The 22236-nt window shown below is 44.7% G+C and overlaps 1 protein-coding gene across 5 annotated transcripts; it reads right to left on the bottom strand.

The window, feature by feature from the left end:
- Positions 1 to 1311: 1311 nt before the first annotated feature.
- On the bottom strand, positions 1312 to 20511 carry POPDC2 (popeye domain cAMP effector 2). 5 transcript variants are annotated; one of them, XM_065539166.1, is made up of 5 exons: positions 19564 to 20511; positions 14233 to 14341; positions 8248 to 8656; positions 2618 to 2700; positions 1312 to 1819 (listed from the first exon to the last, which is right to left on the bottom strand). In XM_065539166.1, exons 1-4 carry the CDS (start codon positions 20052 to 20054, stop codon positions 2627 to 2629), a joined length of 1083 nt encoding a protein of 360 aa, XP_065395238.1. In that variant the 5' UTR covers positions 20055 to 20511; the 3' UTR covers positions 1312 to 1819; positions 2618 to 2626. The 5 variants fall into 5 exon arrangements, with proteins under 5 accessions (XP_065395238.1, XP_073889483.1, XP_073889484.1 ...); XM_074033382.1 differs by lacking the exon at positions 2618 to 2700 and having other exon boundaries at positions 8107 to 8656; positions 19564 to 19694; positions 20150 to 20511; XM_074033383.1 differs by lacking the exon at positions 2618 to 2700 and having other exon boundaries at positions 19564 to 19694; positions 20150 to 20511.
- Positions 20512 to 22236: the final 1725 nt, after the last annotated feature.

Below are 22236 nucleotides of genomic sequence, written 5' to 3'. Positions count from 1 at the left end.
ATGTAAGGTCTGATTCTTTGGCGGAGAAAAGGGATTAAAGAGGTCCTCATCTTGAGAAACCACTGCTATATGCCATAGGTGTGTAATGACAGCCCTGCCTTGGTGATCCTCCAGGTTGGGCAGTGGCACCACATCCAGGTTATGTTGACTCTCAATTTACAGTGTACAGTGTACTTTTTTTTTTGAAATGGAGTCTTGCTTTGTTGCCCAGGCTGGAGTGCAATGGTGCAAATCTTGGCTCACTGCAACCTCTGCCTCTCAGCTTATTCAAGCAATTCTCCTGCCTCAGCCTCCCGAGTAACTGGGATTATAGGTGCCTGCCACCGCGCCCAGCTACCTTTTGTATTTTTTTAGTACAGATGGGGTTTCACCGTGTTGGTCAGGCTGGTCTTGAACTCCTGACCTCAAGTGAGCCACCTGGCTCGGTCTCCCAAAGTGCTGGGACTATAGGTGTGAGCCACTGCACCTGGCCCAGTGTACTTTTTTGTTATTTGTTTATTGCTTTGGTTACTCTCCACAACAGCCCTCTAGGGTTACCCAATGCCTGAGTAATTCCATTCCTAGGTATATATCCAAGATATGTATACATATGTATACCGAAAGACATGTACAAGAATGTTCATAGCAGCACTATTTGTAATTGCCCCAAGCTGGAAACTATCCAAATGCCCATCAATTGTAGATTGGATAAATAAATTGTGGTATAGTGATGCAAAGAGTACACAGCAACAAAAACGAAAAAGCTACTGAGAGGGAGAGATGTCCAAGGATTCCCAGCTGTTTCAGCTCTCAGCTGTTTGAGTCTTCCCAGACAGGTGAGTGAAGAAGCCTTAGAGATGATTCTAGACTGAACCACTATCTGACTGAAACAACATGAGAAACCCTGAGTGGGAACCGCCTAGCTGAGCCCAGTCAGGCCCCACACTCATGGGCACAACAAATTATTAGGACTATTTTAAGTCACTATTTTAGGGATTGATATTACACAGCAATAGATAACTGAAATATTGTTGAAGTGTTTAAAGAAAAAGGAAAATAGAATATATTAAATTTATAAATCTACTTTAAGATGTTTAAGAAAACCTAATAAACTAAGTTTGTAGAAGTTCCTCTAAAAACTATTGTTTAATACTAGGTTCATCAATAGAAAAAGAGATATAAGTTAAATGTCACAGTCTAAGGGAAAACGAGGTTTTTAAATTTCGACTTCCATAAATTTAAATCTTAATTGAAAAATAAAAAATAATCACCAGTGAAAAGCTGGATCTTTGACTCCACTGATCCTTTCAGACAATGCAAAGAAACAACATAGGGAAAGGAATTGAGTGATTTATTGAGTGCTTACTTGGTGCCACACCATGTGCTAGGTGCTTACCTAAATCAACTCATCGGATCCTCACAACAACCCTGTGAGGTGGGTTTCATTACCCCCATTGTTTACCGATGAGGCTCACAGAGGCCGTGCAACTTGCCCAAGATTCTGCAGCTGGTAAAGAATGGAATCTGCGCCTCTGCACTTCCAATGCCTGCTCCTGAAGGAAGGCTTGCGAGGGTGAATTTCTCAAAGTCACTCAAGGTCCTTACTATAGCGACAGTGTTGGCACCTTCTGTGTCCTCTCTCACCTTGCCTGTGAGCCTTCCAGTGGGTGGGGAAAGAGGCGTGCCTATCAGTGGCCATTCTGTGAACACAGAAGAGAGCTGTGCCGGTCACAGAGAAGACAGTCCAATGATCCTTAAAGTTCAGGCGTGTGGGTTGGAGCCAAAGGGGCCTGTCCCCTGGATATAACTGGAGAGTAGCTCTGGAGAGGAATTCTAGAAGCTGTGGAAAGAAAAAGAGGGAGGATTTTAGCACTATGTCTCTGGACCGTTTGTCTAACTTCAAAGGGTTCTTTTCAATTTTTTTCTTTTCCTCTATCAATTCCCAGTGTTTTAGCTGTACTTACTGCCTGACATGAGAGGGGCAGGTGTACCTTTGAATCATTTCGTACTAGAATATTAGGGCAAGTCAGCTTTGAAGTTATCTAGCCCAATCCTCTCCTATTGTAGAGATCAAGAGATCAACTTTTGTTGCTTCCTATGAACATTCTACAGAACTCTACTTCTTACCTAACCCTATCTAATTTAAAGAAAAAAACCAAAAGCCTGTATTGAATAATGGTAAGTTTCATAAGACTCCTGACTTTCATTTTTACAGAAAGATGGGTAGGAAAATGAGGCCTGTAAGGCAGAAGTGGAAACATGAGTTGGGAGCAGCCCCAGGCTGCTGTGATCCAGAGGGCAGGTGAGGACCTGCTGCCTCTAACTTACCTGACTGACAATGGAACCTGTGGCAGGTAGAGGTGGCACAACCCTCTAGAGACCACTGTTCTGGCCGTGTCACTTTCAAGAGCAAGTTTTCTGTGCCAGGACTCTTTCCAGTAGTTCTGTGAGAAAAGTGCTGTTTGCTAGCACTGACAGCTACCAAATACCTTACAGCTGCTTCTGAGGGGAAGAGCCTGATGACTCTAATCTGCCTCCTCCCAAACAGATGAAGGAGAGCAGACTGGGGTGTGACTTCGTTATTCAGAGGCTAAGGGGCTACCACATGTTTTCTTTAGGCCTCCACTTTTTGCTGTACCTTTTGTTGTCAGGGGATTCTGCCAGCTGCCACCTTCCCTGAAAAGCCAAACTGGGGGAAATAAGAGGGAAAATCATCTATCTCTGATAAAAGAAAGAGAAAGAGAGAGAGAGACTGCTAAATAATTGTACATACAACAGAATCTTTTTTTATTTTTATTTTATTTTATTTATTTTTTTTTTGAGACGGAGTCTCGCTCTGTCGCCCAGGCTGGAGTGCTGTGGCCGGATCTCAGCTCACTGCAAGCTCCGCCTCCCGGGTTCCCGCCATTCTCCTGCCTCAGCTTCCCAAGTAGCTGGGACTACAGGCGCCCGCCACCTCGCCCGGCTATTTTTTTTTTTTTTTTTGTATTTTTTAGTAGAGACGGGGTTTCACCGTGTTAGCCAGGATGGTCTCGATCTCCTGACCTCGTGATCCGCCCGTCTCGGCCTCCCAAAGGGCTGGGATTACAGGCTTGAGCCACCGCGCCCGGCAGAATCTTAAAATACGCTACACATTTAACTAGTGCTTCACAGCTTAAAAACTGCCTTTATGTATTTTATCACAATCGCTCCTCACAGCAACCCGGTAAGGTAGACAGACACATCTTGGTCCTGTCCTTCAGATGAGGAACCTGCTCTTGATGGCAGGTGAATGGCCAGGCTAGAGTCCAGATCTTAGAACCACAGAATCCTAGAGTTAGAAGGTACTCTAACAGCAATAATCCAAGGCATCCTTTCCCCAGAGCGTGAATCACCTTATAAAATCTCTGAGATTTCTTTTGGCCCCTGCTTGAACTCTTCCAGTGAGGAGTAACTCTCACTACCCATGAACAATCCAGTATCAATACTAAGCTAAAATCCTTCTTGTAACTTTCAGCCATTCAATTTCTGCCCACAAAAACTACACCAAATTAAGTCAAGTTCTAATTCACATTCTTTTTAAAATTTGAAGATATTACATTTGCCCTTTTCTTGCAGATTAAACATTTTCAGTTCTTTCAACTACTTATCATGTGATTACCTAGAACCATGCCTGAAATATATGGTAAATAGTAAGTGTTTATCGAATCATTTCTCTGGCCCTTGGTACTATGTCCTGATCCTCCTGTCGAAGGGCTCCTTCCCTTACCTCGAGCGTCCTCCATTTTGTAATCTGTTCATCATTTGTTTATTTAAATAATAGGGAGAAAAGAAACAGCACAGTTTTCGCTTTCCAGGCCACAGAGTTTTCAGAACAATGTGAAACAAAATTAAAATCTTCCAGATGTCAGACATCTTTCAATTTAGTCTGTGATAATGGATTCATTATTTCACTCAACAGCCTACATCGGAGCTGCATTGCTAGAAGATAAATCCTTCATTCACTGAGCATCTCCTATAAGTAAGACACAGAATGGATTCCTGTGGAGAGTGGCCATAGAATTAAACAGAAAAATTCTAGTGAAGGCAGTGATAATTTGGGGTCTGACTGGAAGACCCTGCATGAATACATTATCCTGCAGCATAATTTTGACTGTTAAGAGAAGCAGCACCCATTTTTTTGTTCAATTTTGGGTACCACCAGACTAAAACACATATGTGTCTTCAACAAGGAGTTCAAGAGGAAACTTTGGCTATTTTCACTTGGTCTTAATTTGGATTGGTGTGAGAGACAAGCGCTGGTATCAATGTAATGAGACTGTGTCATCCCTAATGATGAAGAATTCAGCCAGCTTCATGCCTCTCATATAAGTGCTGTGATGGGATGAATAGCAATGAGCTTAAAATTTTGATAACTAAAGAGCCAGGAAATAGATAGTGAATGGTGCCGTACTTTGTGAAAGAAACAACAGTAAATTGCTCCCAATCATAAGGGAATAGGCCTATTAGTTACAGTAATAACCTTACAGCAAGTTTGATGGTAAATAAGTAAAACCAAACATTCAAAACACAATTCCAGAAAAAGAACTGAGGCTAAATTATCCCATTATCACAGACTACATTGAAAACTGTCAGAAGTTTGGCTAATTTGATCATGTTTTCAAGTTGTTCTGAAAACCTCTATGGCCTAAAAAGTAAACAACATAATTTTCTTTTCTCTCTATTGCTTAAACAAAGAAACATGAAAAACCTATTCTCTCCATATTGCAAATTCCGGTATTTTAGAAAGTGAGCCTCATCAGCAGTTTTCTCATCTTGAGTTTTAGAAAAGGTTGAATTTGGAAAGAGGCATGCATGTATTAAGGGTTGAGGGCTTGGGGAGTGAGTTGTGATCTCCTCTCACATAAAATATCTGCACTGTAGCCCGGGCGCGGAGGCTCACCCCTGTAATCCCAGCACTTTGGGAGGCCGAGGCAGGCGGATCACCAGGTCAGGAGATGGAGACGGTGAAACCCTGTCTCTACCAAAAATACCAAAAACATTAGCCGGGCGTGGCGGCGGGCGCCTGTAGTCTCAGCTACTCCGGAGGCTGAGGCAGGAGAATGGCGTGAACCCGGAAGGCGAAGCTTACAGCGCCAGTGCGCTGCAGCCTGGGAGACAGAGCAAGACTGTCTCAAAAAAGAAAGAGAGAGAGAGAGAGAGAGAGGAGAGAGAGAGAGAGAGAAAGAGAGAGAGAGAGAGAGAGAGAGAGAATCTTCACTGCAATCACATGGTAAGTGATAGATTCTTCACAGCCACAGAATGGAGGGAACTTCTAGTGAAGCAAGACCCACCACCACAAGGGTGGGGGAGAGTCCCAAGGTGGCAGAGAAACTGTAGTGAAACACCGCAGAGAGTTCTTGCTGAAAGACACTCAGATGTCCTGGGGCTCGTGTCTACTGAACTGCGGTCTGACTGCTCCTCTTTTCTTCCTTTGAAAAACTTATCCTTGCCTTCTCAGATAAATCCAAGAGGGTTCCTGGCGACAGCTGGTCCAACACGCTCAAACGAAGAAAGTAAGGTTTAGAGAGGTTGTATGGTTTGCAAAAAAGTCACGTATTTGATTAGTAGCAAAGCCAGACATAGAAGCCAGGACTTTGGATTCCCAGTCCTGGTCTCTTTCTCATTTACCGTGCTGTCTGCCTCCTGATGTTTGAAAAATATTCCTGAAGTTGGGGATTTTACACCTTCACTTGAATGGTTTTTTCTTTTCTTTTCTTTTCTTTTTTTTTTTTTTGAGACGGAGTCTCACTCTGTCGCCCAGGCTGGAGTGCAGTGGCCAGATCTCGGCTCACTGCAAGCTCTGCCTCCTGGGTTCACGCCATTCTCCTGCCTCAGCTTCCTGAGTAGCTGGGACTACAGGTGCCCGCCACCACGCCCGGCTAATTTTTTTGTATTTTTAGAAAATTTAGAAAATTTTGTAAATTTAGAAAACTAAATTTTTAGTTTTCACCGTGTTAGCCAGGGTGGTCTTGATCTCCTGACCTCGTGAACCGCCCGCCTCGGCCTCCCAAAGTGCTGAGATTACAGTCCTGAGCCACCGCGCCCGGCCGCATGGTTTTCTTTATAGGCAGAGGGAAAAGTACTGATCTTTGGAAGAGTTAGGATTAAAAACTAATAAGATGGGGGTACAGGGTGTTTAGGAGGAAGAATACATAGAGCAAGGCAAAAAAGGTGGGAAAGAAAAAAGGAGGTAATAGGAGAGATAAATATATGAACAATAAAATGGAAGAAAACAAGAGACAACTGAAGAGGGAGAAATAAACTGAGAAGATGGAAGAAAATGGACACTTAAGAGCAGCAAACTGGCCAGGTAAGCTGGCTCATGCCTGTAATCCTAGCACTTTGGGAGACCAAGGCAGGAGGATCATTTGAGCCCAGGAGTTCGAGAACAACCTGGGCAACATGGGGAGACCTTGTCTCTACAAAAAACATTTCAAAATTAAACATTATCCAGGCACAGTGACATGTGCCTGTAATCCCTGTTACTTGGGAGGCTGAGGTGGGAGGATCACTTGAACTTTTGGAGGTAGAGGCTGCAGTGAGCTGACATCGTGCCACTGCACTTCATCCTGAGTAACAGAGTGAGACCCTGTCTCAAGAAAGGAAAGGAAAAAAAAAAAAAAAAAAAAAAAAAACAGCAAATGGAGACAATCAAGGAATCAAGGACTAAGAAGAAATTGGAGAAGAAAGAAGAGAAAAATAGAACCAAGGAAAGAGAAGAAAACCAGGAAGAACAACATGAGAAAACAGAGCTGCTGTGAGTCCAAGAGAGAGTGTATAGGTGGATGGGCAAGTTGGACCAAGAGGGATCCACAGGTCATAAGGAGCATGCGTGGGTGCAGGATGAATGAGTAGGAAGGCGAACAGCTGCGCAGCGGGAAAGGCGTGATCAGAGTGGCCAATACACACTTGGAGGAACTCAACAAAGTGATCTGGAATGTTAGACTGATCCTTGGAATTACCTCAGAATCAGCTGAACTATGGTTCTAAGGACGCTGGTAACACAGGAGATTGTAAATTCCATATCTACAAAACCAAATCTCTAACCTTTCATCAGTCACCTCCAGGCCCTCTTTCATCGTTTATATAACCTGTTTTTCAGAAGAGACAAACATTCATTCATTCATTTCATGTACTCTGGAGACCTTCCTCACTGGGCTAATTTCTCAGGTAATTTATTGGTGCTTTCTAAAGAACAGTGGGAAGCGCCTTCCAAATTGGAACAATGGGATTTTCCTCAGGAAATTCAGGCCTACATCATGGTTGGGTGGAGTTACAGAAAAAAACGTCACAGCATTGTGAGGGGGCCGGGGGAACACGAGAGCAATTTCCCAGAACCACTGGGCACAGACTTTCTTGTGGACTCTCTGGGGAGGGAAATTCTGTGAGGGAAATCCTGCACGCACCGTGAGGCCCTCCAGGATTTATACACATCCTACCTCCCACAGGTGTGGGTGACGGGAAAGCCAGGCTGCCATATACCTATCTGATCATAGTAACATTTATTCATAGCAGTATCGAGTCCTCTGTCTGTGTGATCAACAAACACATTCTTCACTGGGTGAGAGGAAAGCAGGATGAGGACATTTTCCTCCCCGAGCTATTAGCCCATAATCACAATTCTCTTTAAAATATGCAATTTTAATAGAGATGCCTGCCCAGTCTAGGCTAAATAACAACTGCTTTCCAGGACGGGCTCTATACCAGGAAAGACAAGCAATCGGAATTAGAACCCTGCCACATTCTTTTTCTTTTAAAATGCATGCCACAAATAAAAGCCCCTTTAACTCCAGCTGTGGCCTCAGCTATTAGAACAAACTTGCAAAAATGCTTAGCAATCTACCTTCCTGGCTCAACATATCAACCAGCCCACTTTCCAAAATGCAATCACAGTTAATAATGAATGAGTTTTTAAAATCCCTTCATGCCTTGCATGCACCCGGAGTGAGTTGCTATCTGCAAAGTTGGGTTAATGCCACTTTCTGTGAGTCCTCTAAGAGGAGATGTTCCACAAATGATTTTTTTTTTTTTTTTTTTTTCCCTAATAAGCTGAGTTAAGGCCAGCCGTTGACAGGAATGTGCGGCAGCTGCCTTCTGAGTACTTACATAGGATCCTGAGCCGGTGGCTGTGCCCATGTTAGTTCTCCCTTCACCTCATGTACTCCCCATCACTCCTATAATCCATAAATGATTCTGATCCTGACACCTCCTCAAAATCCTCCAGCACCAGACTGGTGGAGTCCTCACCCAGGATGCCGCTGTCTGGCCTGGACAACCTGGCCCGGGAAGGAGGTGCAGGAAAGTTGGTGGCAGCTGGAGGGGGAGAACAAGGAGGTGTTTGCTGGAGAGAGGTTGGCGTGGCCTGAGGAGGGGAAGCAGCTGGCTCACAGGCTTCCTCATCACCCTTCTCGGACTCTGGTCCTGCATCTGCAGCAGTGGGACCCAGGACATGGTAGAGGCTGGGAAGGCGGATGTCAAAGCGCAGCCCAAACTTAGCAAAGAGCTTGTCATTGAGAGTGTAGAGCTTCTCTGAGATGTCATAACCCAGCAGAGCCGAGAAGAGGCAGGAGATGTATCGCTCTTTGGTCAGAAGAAGGTGGAGACTTTTCCGGGGCCAGGAAATGTAGCTACATGAGGTCTCAGCAGTCAGAGTGACCTGAGAGGGGTCAGAAGCAGACAGTAAAGGTTTAAACTAGAAAATGTGTCCATGCTGAGCGCAGAGACCATACAGTCACTTGGAAAACAGCTGTACTTGTACTGAAGAAGCTGTGTGGGAGCACCCCCCTCTATGACCTCGCCTGAAGGAGGTCTAGTAGATGACTTTCACTTGTGTGCACTGATATGGGGGTGTCTAGTATCAGGAGCCCTGGGATCAGCCATTCACTCACTCACCCACCCATCACTTCCTGGAGCCTCAGGTTCCTCACCCATTTTCCTCAGCTCCAATTCTGTGGTTCCATGGCTAATGGTACTAGTGACTGCAGAAGGTTCTGAGTCTTATGATTTTGAGATAGAGAAAGAAAGGGCCTTCTGGTGCTCTGAAGAGTGGTTGAAATGCTGACAACTATTCATGTTAAGACTGAGGAAGGATAAAATATTGGGGTAGGGACACAAAAAGAGCTAGAAAGTTCAGTTTGAGAAAAAGCTTCTGATGAGGTATGCCAAGCTACATCATGTGGATGAAGCATGGGCCTGGGATTTGGGTCCATGAAATTGCTCTTAACTTGGCCACTTCAAGTAACCAAAAGGATCTGATGACTGAAATCAGAAAAAAGGGCGTAGAGGAAGACAAACTCTAAAGGACAGAAAATCAAAGGGCACCCCATTCTCCATTTGTTTATTCCTCTAGGAATTTCTGAGCACTCACTATGTGCCCATGATGCAAAGCTTAATTACGTTTGCATGGGAAATAAACAATAACGTGTGCCTGGCATGCAGCAGATGCGTGATAAATCCTTGTTACAATAATGATGAGTAGTAAAGCTGGGGTTAAAATGGAAACATGCTTAGGACAGTGCAGGAAAAGGGTGCAGAATCACACAATTTTTAATAATCTAATTGACCCTAATACTTTGGGCTGGCAGAGTTCATGATGTATTTTTGTGGATGGAGACAGTGGAAATGATGATAATGATGTTAGCAGCTAACATTTGTCAAGAGGTGCCAGGCATTGTGTTAAGTAGTTTATATGAATTGTCAAATTGAAGGTAGGGTAGCTTTCCAAACATTCTTTATTAGAGATTATATATAATCCTTTTCATTCCTGCATTGCCTACCAGATCTCCCACTAACCTCCTCTTCCTTCCTTTCTGCTATACCCCTCCCCCACATCCTTTATTCATTTCCTCCTCTCAACTTTTCCCCACTAATTGTTAGCACTGCAATCAGGATGTAAACTACGTTATCAAGGCCAGAAGTGGTTTCATGTTTCAACTTTACCTCTATCAGTTGTATGATGTCAGATAAATTACTTAATCTCTCTTGCCTCGTGAGAAATAATTCTGAAAATAATACAATCTGTCCATGACTAATAGTTCAGCAAATAGTTGTCACAATCTGCCATAGCCTATACCTTAGATGTACTTATGAACAATTCCCAAACAAGAAATGAGTACCAAATATGAAGCAGGTGTGTTTGAGCAAGAGCTAAGCTGAATGTAAATAATGTCCTTAAAGTCAACACAAAGACTGTGAACCTTCTGAGAAATATGCTGTTACTTCTTCCATCTTAAAATAAAACAAAATTGTACAAATAAAAATTCTTTTTCTTGACCTCATTTCCCTGACTAGCTATCACTCCACTAATTTGCTTCCCTTTTTAGCAAAGCTCATAAAGAAAAAATAACCTGTTTATACTTACTGTCTCCAATTCCTCTCTTCTCACTCTCTTAAACCGATAAGACTTTGTCCCTAGCAGTCCACAAAGACTGTTCCTGTTAAGGTCACCAATGACCTCTAAGCTGCTGAGTCTGATGGTCACTTTTCATGGCATCCATCAATTTCCCCCTCCTCTTTAATACACCTTCTTTTCTTGGTTGCCAGGATGCCATACGCTCCTGGTCCAATCTCATGATTGTTCCTTTTCAAGTTCCTTTGCTGCTTTCTCCTTTTCTCTCCAACTCCTTACCACTAAAGTATCCCAGGACTCCCCTCTTGAACTATTCCCTCTTCCATCCACACTCACTCACTTGGTGAGCTCATCCTATCCAATGGCTTTAAATATCATCTGTATACAACCAACTCCCAAATTTATATCTCAGGCCCAGATCTCATTCCTGAATTCCAGACTTAAATATCCAGTTGCCTATGTAGCATCTCCATCCAAATGTCCACAGATCATCAAACACTGAACTTCCTAGTCCCCTGAAAGCAGCTGTACCTGTAGCTTTCTTTATCTCAGATGACAGCAGCATCACCCGTCCAGTTGCTCAGGCCAAAAGCCTTAGAGTCTTCCTTGATCTTCTCTTTCTCTCACATACTATATCCAACCCTTTAGAAAATCCTTTTGGCTGTATCTAGACAATATATGCTATGGCCCTACATAATCTTGCTACCTCGTCACCTCTCCAACTTTCTCTCCTGCTATTCCCTCCCCTTCCTCTCTCCATTCCAGGTCCACTGTCCTCCTTTCTGTGAGTCAAACACCACTGGCCCCACCTCAGGGCCTTTGCACTGGCTCTTTCCTCTGTCTGATACGCTTTTCCTAGATATTCACAGACCTCACCTGTCACCTCTCTCAGGTTTTTGCTCAAATGTTACCTGCTTAACAAGGATTTCCATGACCACCCTATTTAAAATCGCAATCATATCTCCCTTATACTACTCTAGGGTTTCTTTTTTTTTAACTAGCAGTTATTGTCCTCTAACATATTATATAATTTACTTATTCATTATGCCTATGGCTTTTTGACTCCCTTATGAGAATGTAAATTTCATGAGGGGAGGGACCTTCATCTGTTCTGTTCACTGATATATTTCAAGCCCTTTTAACAGTGCCTGGTACATACTAAGTTTTCAATAAATATAACTGAAGTGAATAAACGAATCAAGGGAAGACAGCCAATGTTGTATATTGCAAAACAACCTAATGTCACTTTCCTCCCCTCCTCTCCCCACCGGAGACGAAGTCTTGCTCTGTCACCCAGGCTGGAATACAGTGGCGTGATCTCGGCTCACTGCAATCTCCAGTTCCTGGGTTCAAGCAATTCTCCTGCCTCAGCCTCTCAAGTAGCTGGGATTATAGGCACCTGCCACTGTGCCTGGCTGATTTTTGTATTTTTAGTAGAGATGGGGTTTCACCATGTTGGCCAGGATGGTTGAATGAAGTAAATGAGATAACCTATGTAAACAGGACTTAAGTCCAGTAAGATAGGATGCAAATTAGAAAAACAGTGATGATGTCTGTGTGATCCCTCCTGTGCTGTGTTCTCGGTGACTAATGAGTGTCACAGTGCTGAACACACAATGCATTCTGACTTAATTGAATTGTTGAGAGGTGTGGTGGAATGCTGATTGATTTGTATTAAGTACAATGTGAATTGTAATTTAGGCTGTCACTGTGGATTGCTCTGTCAACAAAGACTATGTAATTGCAAAAGGCAAGGACAGGATGAACTCTAACTTAAGATAACACTTGACATTTGCAAAGAGGAAATGGGACTTTACACAGCCAATAGCAAATGTGTGGCTCTCATTGCTCCCAAAGGAGGTGCACACTAAAAATATAAATGGGAGGAATATGACCGCACCTACATTCCAGGCTGAGAGGCCATGTGGGGTTACAGCCCTTCCTCTTGAGCGTAACTTAGGGGAGGACACCCGGCTTACCTACCACCTGTTCCTCCGTGTCAGTGTCAGAAAGAGCCCCGGTCCAGCTGGCTCAGGTCCTGACTCAGCCCTCCTAGAGGTTCTCATGTGCCTGAGAGAGTTCCTGAAGAAGGTTTCTGGGCTAGTTAGAGAGGGTGTGTGGAGGGAGGTCAGGGAGGAACATGATGGAAGTGGATCTGCGGCTGTGTGCCCTGGCAGTGGGATCAGGACTGCCTCTCAGGCTCCATTATTATCACAGAGCTAAGTGTCAGGGTGGGGGCGGAAGCAGGCCCTGCCAGGTAGCAATGCCTGTGTGTGTCTGTTCCGGGGTTGGCTCATATGTTGGTTTGAGGGACTCCCTGATAAAAGTAGTAGGAGACACATGGAACCCAGTGTTTCCAGTTCCAGCAAACTATCCAGGCAGGGGAGTCCTTAAAGGGGTGAGTGAGTGTGTGTGCATGTGTGTGCATGCGTGTGCGTGTGTGTGTGTGTGTGTGTAAACAGCACTCCTCTGGCGACCCTCCCATTTTAATAAAGAACAGAAATGGTAGATCCAGGCAACTTGGCTTTGTCACTTTCTAGCTGAAGACCCTGGGCAAATTACTTGATGTTTTTGGGCATTAGTTTCCTCAGTTGTTAAATGGGGTAATAATCATATTCAACCCATAGAGTTGTTGTGAGAACCAATGAGGCAATATGATATGTAGTGCCTGCCACATGCTAGCCATTCAATAAGTGAGAGCTAAAGAGAAAGTGACCAAAGCCTGAGGGATTGGCAGAGATAAGAAGAGTAGGGGCCAGGCAGCCAGGCACCTGCATTGAAGCATGTATGTGAATGCCCCATGGAGTCCTCTGGGACATCAGCTGCCCAGTGGCAAACCAGTTCAGCAATTTTTTTTTTTTTTTTGAGACAGAGTCTTGTTCTGTCACCCAGGTTGGAGTGCAGTGGTGAAATCTCAGCTCACTGCAAGCTCCGCCTCCCGGGTTCACGCCATTCTCCTGCCTCAGCCTCCTGAGTAGCTGGGACTACAGGCACCCACCACCATGCCCAGCTATTTTTTTGTATTTTTAGTAGAGATGGGGTTTTATTGTGTTAGCCAGGATGGTCTCGATCTCCTGACCTCGTGATCCTCCCGTCTCAGCCTCCCAAAGTGCTGGGATTACAGGTGTGAGCCACCACGCCCAGCCAGCAATTCTTTACTGAACAGCTGCTGTGCTCCAGGTACTTTCCTTTAGAGTCTGGGAACAGAGAAGGAAAAGCCTAGATTTTTACTTCAAGGAGTTCACGGTACTCCTTTCTGTCAGAAGACAGAAAGGAGACCAGATTATTAGAACAGAGAGCAAGATGTGCACCAGTTAGCATAAGTAAAAGGACTAGAACAGGCACACCGGAGCACTAGGCTGTGGGGTGGATGTTGGTGAGGTCAATTCGGGCAGTTTTCACAGAGGAAGTGAGGTGCCATGGTCTCATCTAGAAAGGGAAATGCATTTCAGAGGGGAGAGTAGGGGCCAAGGCACAGAGCTGCAAAACAATGTGGTGTGTTTAGGTAAGGACTAGTGGTTCAGCATGGCTAGTATGAGCAAAAAATATGAAGGAGGGAGAGCTGGGAATGTGGCTAGAGAGCACTAAAAGGGTTAAGTTACCCTGTAAGGAGTGTGGGTTTTTATCTTGTGGCACTAGAGTCTTCCAGAAGAGTTTAAGCATTCAAGTAACATGGTCTACCCAGGGGCCAGTATCTTCCTACCCTGCCTCACCTTGGCTAGGAGCCCAGGAACTCTTTTCACAGAGGAAGAGTGCCCCGGCCTGTAGCTTTACACTGGCAGTGGTGCAAAGGGCAGATGTGAGAGGGGAAACATGGAGGCACGGATACTGCTAGGCTACAGTGGGACGGGGTGAGGCGGTGCTGCCACGGGGCTCCCTGTTACCTGGAACACCCCCTCCTCAGAAGGCTGTAGTGATTCCCACTCAGGAGAGTCCATGAACTGGTATGGAAAGATGTAGTGCAGAAACTGCCCGTCCTGGCTCACACGAACCCTGGCAAGGGAAGAGAAGAGATCATGTGGGAAAAGGAAAATGGCTCTCCAAGTCATCTATTCTGAAGTTAGGTGTCGCTGATTAACACGAATCTTCCTGTAGAAATACTTTGCCTAAAGCATGGCAAAACCCAAAGCTAGACTAGCCAGCCTAGTTACTGCATGCAAATAGTTCAGAAATGGAACCCATTGAGACTTCCTGAACCCTCATTTTCCTCCTCCTTCTCCTTACTGGTGGTTCTCAATTTCAGGCTGCAGAGTAGAAGCCCCAGGGAAGCTTTTAAAAAAGCACCTAGGCTTGGGCCTTATCCCAGAGCAATGAAACAAGAATCTCTCTAGGTAGGATCTGGATATTACTAGTATTTACATCTCCCCAGTGATTCTAATGTGTAGCCAGGATGGAAACTACTGCTCAAGAACTCTGCTGCTGGCCCGGTGTAGTGGCTCACACCTGTAATCCCAGCACTTTGGGAGGCCGAGGCAGGTGGATCACCTGAGGTCAGGAGTTCGAGACCAGCCTGGCCAAGATGGTGAAACCCCATCTCTACTAAAAGTACAAAAATTAGCCAGGCATGGTGGTGAGTGTCTGCAATCCCAGCTACTTAGGAGGCTGAGGCAGGAGAATCACTTGAACTCGGGGGCAGAGGTGGCAGTGAGCCGAGATCACACCACTGCACTCCAGCCTGGGCAAAAGAGCAAAATTCTGTCTCAAAAAAAGAGAAAAGAACGCTGCTGCCTATTTAAGTTTACATTTACACTAATTAAAATTAAATAAAATTAAAAATTCAGTTCCTTACCTAATTACATTATAGGTGCTCAACAGCCACATATGGCCTGTGACTACCATGTTGTACAACACAGATCTAGAACATTTCCGTCATCACAGAAGCTCTGTTGGATGCCACTGCCCCACAGATTCTCCTTTCTTCCTTCCCATTAGCTACGTGAAGATCCATGCTTACATTTAACCACTTTGTAGACTTTGAAGGAAGTGGCAAGTCTAGTATATGCCAGACTCTGCTAGACACTTTACCAGTGTTCTCTTATATAATGTTCACAACACCTCAAGGTAGATTGTTCTTTTCTGTATTTTATAGCTAAGGAAACTGGTGCTCAGAAGGGTTGAGTGGCGAGCTTAAGTTTACATAGCGATCAAGTGGCAGAACCAAAATTCTATGTTCTTGGCACAACACCGTGTTGCCACCCTATTACTAGAGCTTTGGGTAGATGGTAGTGGACTCTCCCAGCATGACCCCTTCCCTGACCTCTCTAACCACAGGGGACAATAATAGCTTGTTTCTTTAGACAATGAGATCCTACACACCCTATCCAGTTGATGGTCCTAGGGTGAACACCTAACTCAAGCTGAGCCAATCAAACTCCTTCCCTGCGAATTTGGAAATGGAATTGAATGTAAATCGTGCCTTGGATGGGGACAATTATCAGACATTAACAAAACTAACATACTCCTCCCTGAAGGAACTAAAAAAAATTTTTTTTTTGACACATAACTCAGACTTTGAAGAGCATGGGTCCCAACTGGCTATAGAGAAAATAGACTTGAAATCACATAAAATGTCCTAGTAGGACACGTTCTTGTTTCTAGTACAACCTGAGGCTCAGGTGCATGTCTTTCCTTGAGTTTCATGAGAAATCCTTGTATCTTTTTAAATAAAGACCTTTCCAACCCCCACACCCTTCTGCTGGCTAGAGTGGGTTTCTGTCTGCAGCCAGAAATCCTAATTAATATATTCACTTTAATTTTATGAATATTCTTATTCCACACTACCATCAGGTTAAACAATTGCTCTTGACTGGCCCATGACCCCAGGCTTGGTTTCACAACTTAAGGGGTTAGGAGCCTTACTATTGCTGCTTGCTGCCTTTGTACGCTTGTGGCTGTATGACGATGCCTGAGGACAGGGAATGTATTTCAGATGTGATGCCACATCTGGAAAAAGATTAGAATCCAGTATGGGCTTTATCCTTCCCTCTCAACCACTGCCCAGAAAACTTAAGAGTTCCATCTTTAACCTCTCTTCTAAAGTGAGTTATGTCGGACAATGGGGTGCCTCTATTAGGCAAAGGGGGAAGATGAAAAAGATCTCTAAGGTACACCTTGTTCATTTGGTGGAGATATCCCTCCATTATTTCTGGAGATTTATTGGCTAAACAGACATTCATGGAGCATCTCCCATGTTCCTGGAGATCTGGGAATGCAGAGATGGATACAATCAGGTCTTTGTCTTTGAGGATTTCACAATTTAGTGGAAGTCACAGGCACATAAATAACTGACTGTAAGTCAATGTGATAGGTGCTATTGTGGAACAGTAACAAAGGAGGGAGAGAGATTGGTTCTCTTTGGGCAGCAGACTTCTTGAAGGAGATGACAGTTGAACTGAATTTTGAGGGATGCAAAGGGTATTGAGAAGCAGATAAACATGGGGATGAACAAAGACCTGGGAAATCCAGTGTGGCAGTCTGTTCTCCAATAGCTGCTTTCTTCTCTTCCTTAATGGTGCTAGATTTTAACTGGACACATGACTGCAGAGCAAAAATCAACATTTCTCTACTTCCCTGACTGCTAGGCATAGGCATGTGATAAGTCCTGGCCAGTGGGATATCAGCACTCCTGAGCCTTCCTTTTAATGAATGCCTAGGTATATATGCGTGTGTGCAAATTACCAAAGATCATGACCAATTAAAAAACGATTGCACTTATTATCTGACAACCTAAAACTGGAAGACAGGAACACTCTGAATAAATATGTATGGAAGGGGGAAAACAAGGAAAGAAGGAAACAAGAAAGGAAGGATGAATAAATCAACAAAGGAAACCAAGGAACAAACACACTTGTGTCACAATAAAAGGGGATCAAAACCTCAGTGAAAAGCTTCCCTAGGAAAGGAAGACAGCAGAAGAGAATGGTGCTGCTGCAGCACCTGTCAGATCCTTAGGCGATTTCAGCCACCCAGGCAAGCCACCAAAGAGTGATGACTATAGAGTGTAGATAGTGTCTAATGGTCTTCATGGCTCGCTGAAGCCATTTTAATTGGAATGCTGTGCCCTTTATCATCTGTCTCTTCTTCCTTCTTGATCTACTGGATGATGGATGATCTTCTCCTATATGAATAGCTTAGATAGTTAGTTGCCTGCTCAGGGGGTTGTATATATGGAAGTTTGTGTTTTGAATTTTATATGAGAGAAACTGTCTAAGTTAAGCTCTGCTTAACAGGGAGACAGACTTTGAGGAAGTCACTTTGCCTCTCTTGAGTTTTGAAAGAGATTGGTTTAGATTGGTTTCCGTTATTAAAATAAAACAAAATGACTTCTGAAGTTTGAGTGAAGGACTCTAGAGAACAGTGTGCATGTGAGATCGGGAAGTCTGCACAAGAGTCCCCACCTCCTGGCACAAAGTTCTTGTCTGCTGCTTTGAGATGTTTGCTCCCTTACTGCAACCAGCCCAGGGTTCAGCGATTCTCCTTTAAAACTAGAGCCCAGTCATAGACTAGAAGCCTTTTCCCCTATGTCCAGCTCAGCAAAGCTGAGACAGGGTGACATTGAAAGATAACAAAACTCTTACTCCAAACCTTGAAAGGCAAGAAAAAAAATCAAAATTGTCTAATTTCTGACTCGGCCTTTTGATGCTAAGTATACCAGGAAAAGCTACACCAAGGGCAAGCCCCCCTCTCCCCTTCACTGGGAAGTGATCTTATACAAGTCCACAGTAAATCTGTCCTACCTGAACTCTACAGTAACCCTACATGCTTCCAGCAAATGAGCACCCTACACTGGAGGAAGCACTTCTGCTGGTCTCAATTTCCTCCTTTGAACAGACGTGTTACAACGTCATGGGTCTCATGAATGAGCAAGTTCCCTAAATTATCTTTAAGCATGGAACTCTAGGTGCAAACATTTTGGCAATAGTTATATGTATTTGTATTTACACTTATATTTGTTTAGAAATAATCACATTGGTTTACACTATCAGTTCACCAATAAATGAAATGAAATGTACCCCCACAAAATGTCTCCCCTCATAGTTCATTCAACCCAGGACCTCTGAGTTCAAACAAAATCAAAACATATATACATGATATTTCAGGTTCTATAAATGAATACATAAACGTGTATTATTACTATTAGTGGTAGTTGTAGTACAATTAGCATCATTGTCAAACGTTTTTCCCCCATTGTGTGGTTGGCAGTATTATCTGGATTCGATTTGTTTTTTCTTGGAATTGGAGCCTTCTAATTGCCATCTTACCTTTTCTACCACATTCTCCTGGTCTCAAGAAAGCTGGTGGAGTGGGGGTTGTGGGGCTCAAGAGCCACTAGGGCAGTATCAAAAAAATCCACAATTACCTACTAAGTGTGTAGCACAGAGCCCCGTGATATTTTCTCAGAAGATATCCGTGCCCAACATTCACATCCAGGTTGACTGAGCATACACTGATCCTGACTAAGACCATCTCTGCCCATATCCGACTGTCAGCCTTCTCCAAAAGAGGCGGTGCTTCCACACAAGCCTTAATGAGATCAGCATAAGCATCACTTCTCTTCTCCCATTGTTAGGCCCTCAGATTAACAGTACTGTACTTGACTTCTTAGTTTGCAAGAGCCTCAATAGAACAACTGGAAATGGAAAGGTGGGCAAGGGGTATTCACTCTCCCTACCTGGCTGCATACAGGTACCCCAAACACAAGTGGGGCTGTTTCCTCGATGCCTTGGCAGGGAACAGGGATTATGAGAACCACCCCCCTTCCCTGATCTCCCATTTCTAGCATTGTTCCCTGAATATAGTTGGTACTTAGCAAATGTTGAATTTGAATAAGGAACAGATTAACCTTACTGAAATGTTAGTTTTTCAAAGCTTACAGAGATACTGCTGCAGCTTAGGCATGACACACTGATATGTGTGTGGTGGTGGTAGAGGGGTTCTTTAAGGCCCAGGCACAAGACACACACGCTGCACACCTTCCAGCAGCAAGGGCACACACAACCATTCTTGCCAACCAAGATGCCTCACCAACTGGTTTCTTCTTGGAAAATGCCAAGAAAGAGGAAGCAACCCCACTCTTAGAAAAATCTATTTTGGTTTGTTTGACTTGTCACATCCTTCCCTCAATGGAATGGGACATGAAATAGAAAGGGACACACTAGGAAATGAGAAGTGTGGGCGGGGGAAAGAAATTCTGGGCAATGGACAGAGTAGCTTACCGGCCAGAGAGCAGCAGGGACAGGCGGTTGATGGGTGTCTCACCCTCCACGGCATAGGTCTGTTCAGTGGCCAGAGTTAAGACCTGCTTCTCGCAGCAGTGAACAATCTCCTTGTATGTCTGTAGGGGCACCTGCAGGGGCAGGCACAGCGTCTTGTAGAGGAGGTCAAACTCCTCAGCGAGGGTGTCCTCACGCAGGCGGTATACCAGGTGTGCCAGCTGGAGCAGGCAGACCACAGCTAGCAGGAAGCTCCAAAGAACAATGTCCAGGCCACAGGCACTGAACCAGCCCCACAGCACACAGCACAGGTAACCTGCACTCAGGAAGCCAAAAAAATAGAAGCATCCATACACCCCACTGCCCCCCATGAAGCCCAGGAGTAAGAGGCAGTTGGCTAAATGGTAGACAGCCCCTTCCACATCCTGCTTCCAGCTAACGCACGCTGAAGCCTGCGAGAGAAGCTGGCCCGCTCTGCTGCTGTTGGCGCTCATCTTTGGGGCCTCTCAAAGCCTCACTGGGCTCTAATACGTCCTCACATAGGAAATTCAGAAAATGAATGAATCCGTTCGTTCAGGGTTCTTCTCACCTCCAGCTTCTCGCCACCAACTCCACCTTTCCTGGAAGGAATGCTTCCAGTGGCTTTGCGAAGGAGTGATGGAACATAGTATACTTCATGGAGAATTTAAAAATCTCTCTCTCTCTCTCTCTCTCCTCCCCCAACCTCTCCCCCTCCCCGCCCCCCCACCCCCGCCTCAGCAAGGCTCTGGCTCTCCCTGCAGAGCTCTGGCAAACTTCCTTGGTTCCATGTTTCTTGGGACAGTCTTCAAATTTGGTTCTTAGCAGAAAAACCTAAATAGTCCCAAGGGAAAGTAGCGCTACAGGACCGAAAAGCCCAGCAGTGTGGGATGACGCGGCCACATCCTGCTCTCTGTTTTTCCCAAGCAGAATGAGGAGAGCCAGCATGGGAGGCACACTTGTGTTCCATTTGGAATGTGTTCTCTCTTGGCACCGGAAGAAAGGGTGACCCCAGATGGATACCATGTTTGGAATTGGAATCCAAGAGGTACTGGCAGTGAGAAAAAACAGGCCAGGCACAGACAGCCTGGCAGAGCACTTAACATACCTCCCAGAGGACGAGATAAGACCTCAGGGTGAGAGAGGCAGACAAGGAGAGAGAAAGGAAAAGTGAGCACAGAATTCACCTCAACGCTTCAGGTAGGAAACTGTCCCCAGCTCCCTGTGGGGAGAGCCAGACAGTGCTCCTGAGTGAGGACACATCAGAGTAGGAAAGTGTGGGACTATTATCAGAAAAAGTCCTAACAGTGAAAGCTGGGAAAACCCCTGAAGGCCTTTATTAAGTCACACTACAAGTATCATTACATATTTATTTGACATCCATTTAGCAAAAGTAGCTATGTAAAGCGGCTTTTTGAATTCTAAGCTGGCTTTCCCCTGCATATATCTGGATCTGGTAATAGTAAACAAATAATAATACATTGCCCAGATCATCATCCCACCCACTCCAGTGTTTCCAAGTTATAATTCCCACCTATTAAACACCCATGAAGTACCAAACCTAGATTAGGCATTTTATACACTTATAAGTTAGTTGTGACAACAACCCTTCAAAATAAATACTATTCTCCTTCTAGATCTAGAAGAAACTGAGGCTCAGAGAGGTAACAAGCTCCCACAGATAGTAAGTGGCGGAGCCAGGATTTGAACCCAAGTCTATCAAACTTAATACTCTGTCCCAAGGGGTTTGCCAGTAAGTGGAAGTACAGTACTAGATCCATGACTCCCAACTCTACACTTCTATGAAGTCTGACAATTTTCAAGGAACTTCTGGTTGAACCCAGGAATCTACTTTGGGCTGCCAAGAGATAAAGCTGGAGTATGCAAACATTAAGCTAAGAAATGTTGGCTGGGTGCAGTGGCTCACGCCTGTAATCCCACACTTTGGGAGGCCAAGGCGGGTGGATGACCTGAGGTCAGGAGTTCGAGACCAGCCTGGCCAACATGGTGGAAACCCTGTCTCTACTAAAAATATAAAAATTAGCTGGGCGTGGTGGCAGGTGCCTGTAGTTTCAGCTACTGGGGAGGCTGAGGCACGAGAATCTCTTGAACCTGGGAGGCAGAGGCTGTGGTGACCCAAAATTTTGCCACTGCATTCCAGCCTGGGTGACAGAGTGAGATTCTGTCAAGGAAGGATGGAAGGAAGGAAGGAAGGAAGGAAGGAAGGAAGGAAGGAAGGAGGGAGGGAGGGAGGGAGGGAGGGAGGGAGGGAAGGAAGGAAGGAAGGAAGGAAGGAAGGAAGGAAGGAAGGAAGGAAGGAAGGAAGGAAGGAAGGAAGGAAGGGAGGGAAGGAGGGAGGGAAGGAGGGAAGGAAGGAAGGAAGGAAGGAAGGGAGGGAAGGAGGGAGGGAAGGAGGGAAGGAAGGAAGGGAGAAAGAATGACTCTATGGATTCCAAATGACTCCTTGATTCTTCCTGCTGCTAGGTCAGTACTTACTACCATTACTCCTATTGCCCCTGAAGTGCAGGTGGGGCGCTCAGTAACCTCCCAGAACTAATCAAGCACTCAATCCATAAGGACTTTTACTATGCTGTTATAACTTGATAAAAATTTAAGAGAAATGAGAAATTGTCAAATATGGATGTTTTCACTCAACAA

This window comes from Macaca fascicularis, chromosome 2, assembly GCF_037993035.2.
Source record: "Macaca fascicularis isolate 582-1 chromosome 2, T2T-MFA8v1.1".
Classification (NCBI taxonomy): domain Eukaryota; kingdom Metazoa; phylum Chordata; class Mammalia; order Primates; family Cercopithecidae; genus Macaca; species Macaca fascicularis.
The sequence above is the reverse complement of the archived record's forward strand: the minus strand, read 5'-3'. Positions and strand labels throughout refer to the sequence as shown.

Bases quoted from the DNA above. Each gene is read 5' to 3' on its own strand.
- POPDC2 (XM_005548058.3), bottom strand. From the start codon at position 20,054: ATGAGCGCCAACAGCAGCAGAGCGGGCCAGCTTCTCTCGCAGGCTTCA. The intron at 14,342-19,563 runs GTAAGCTACTCT...TTCCCTTGCCAG, and splicing joins TCCCTGCTGCTCTCTGGCCG to GGTTCGTGTGAGCCAGGACG. The intron at 8,657-14,232 runs GTAACAGGGAGC...GACCCCTCTCAG, and splicing joins CTGAGGAGGGGGTGTTCCAG to GTCACTCTGACTGCTGAGAC.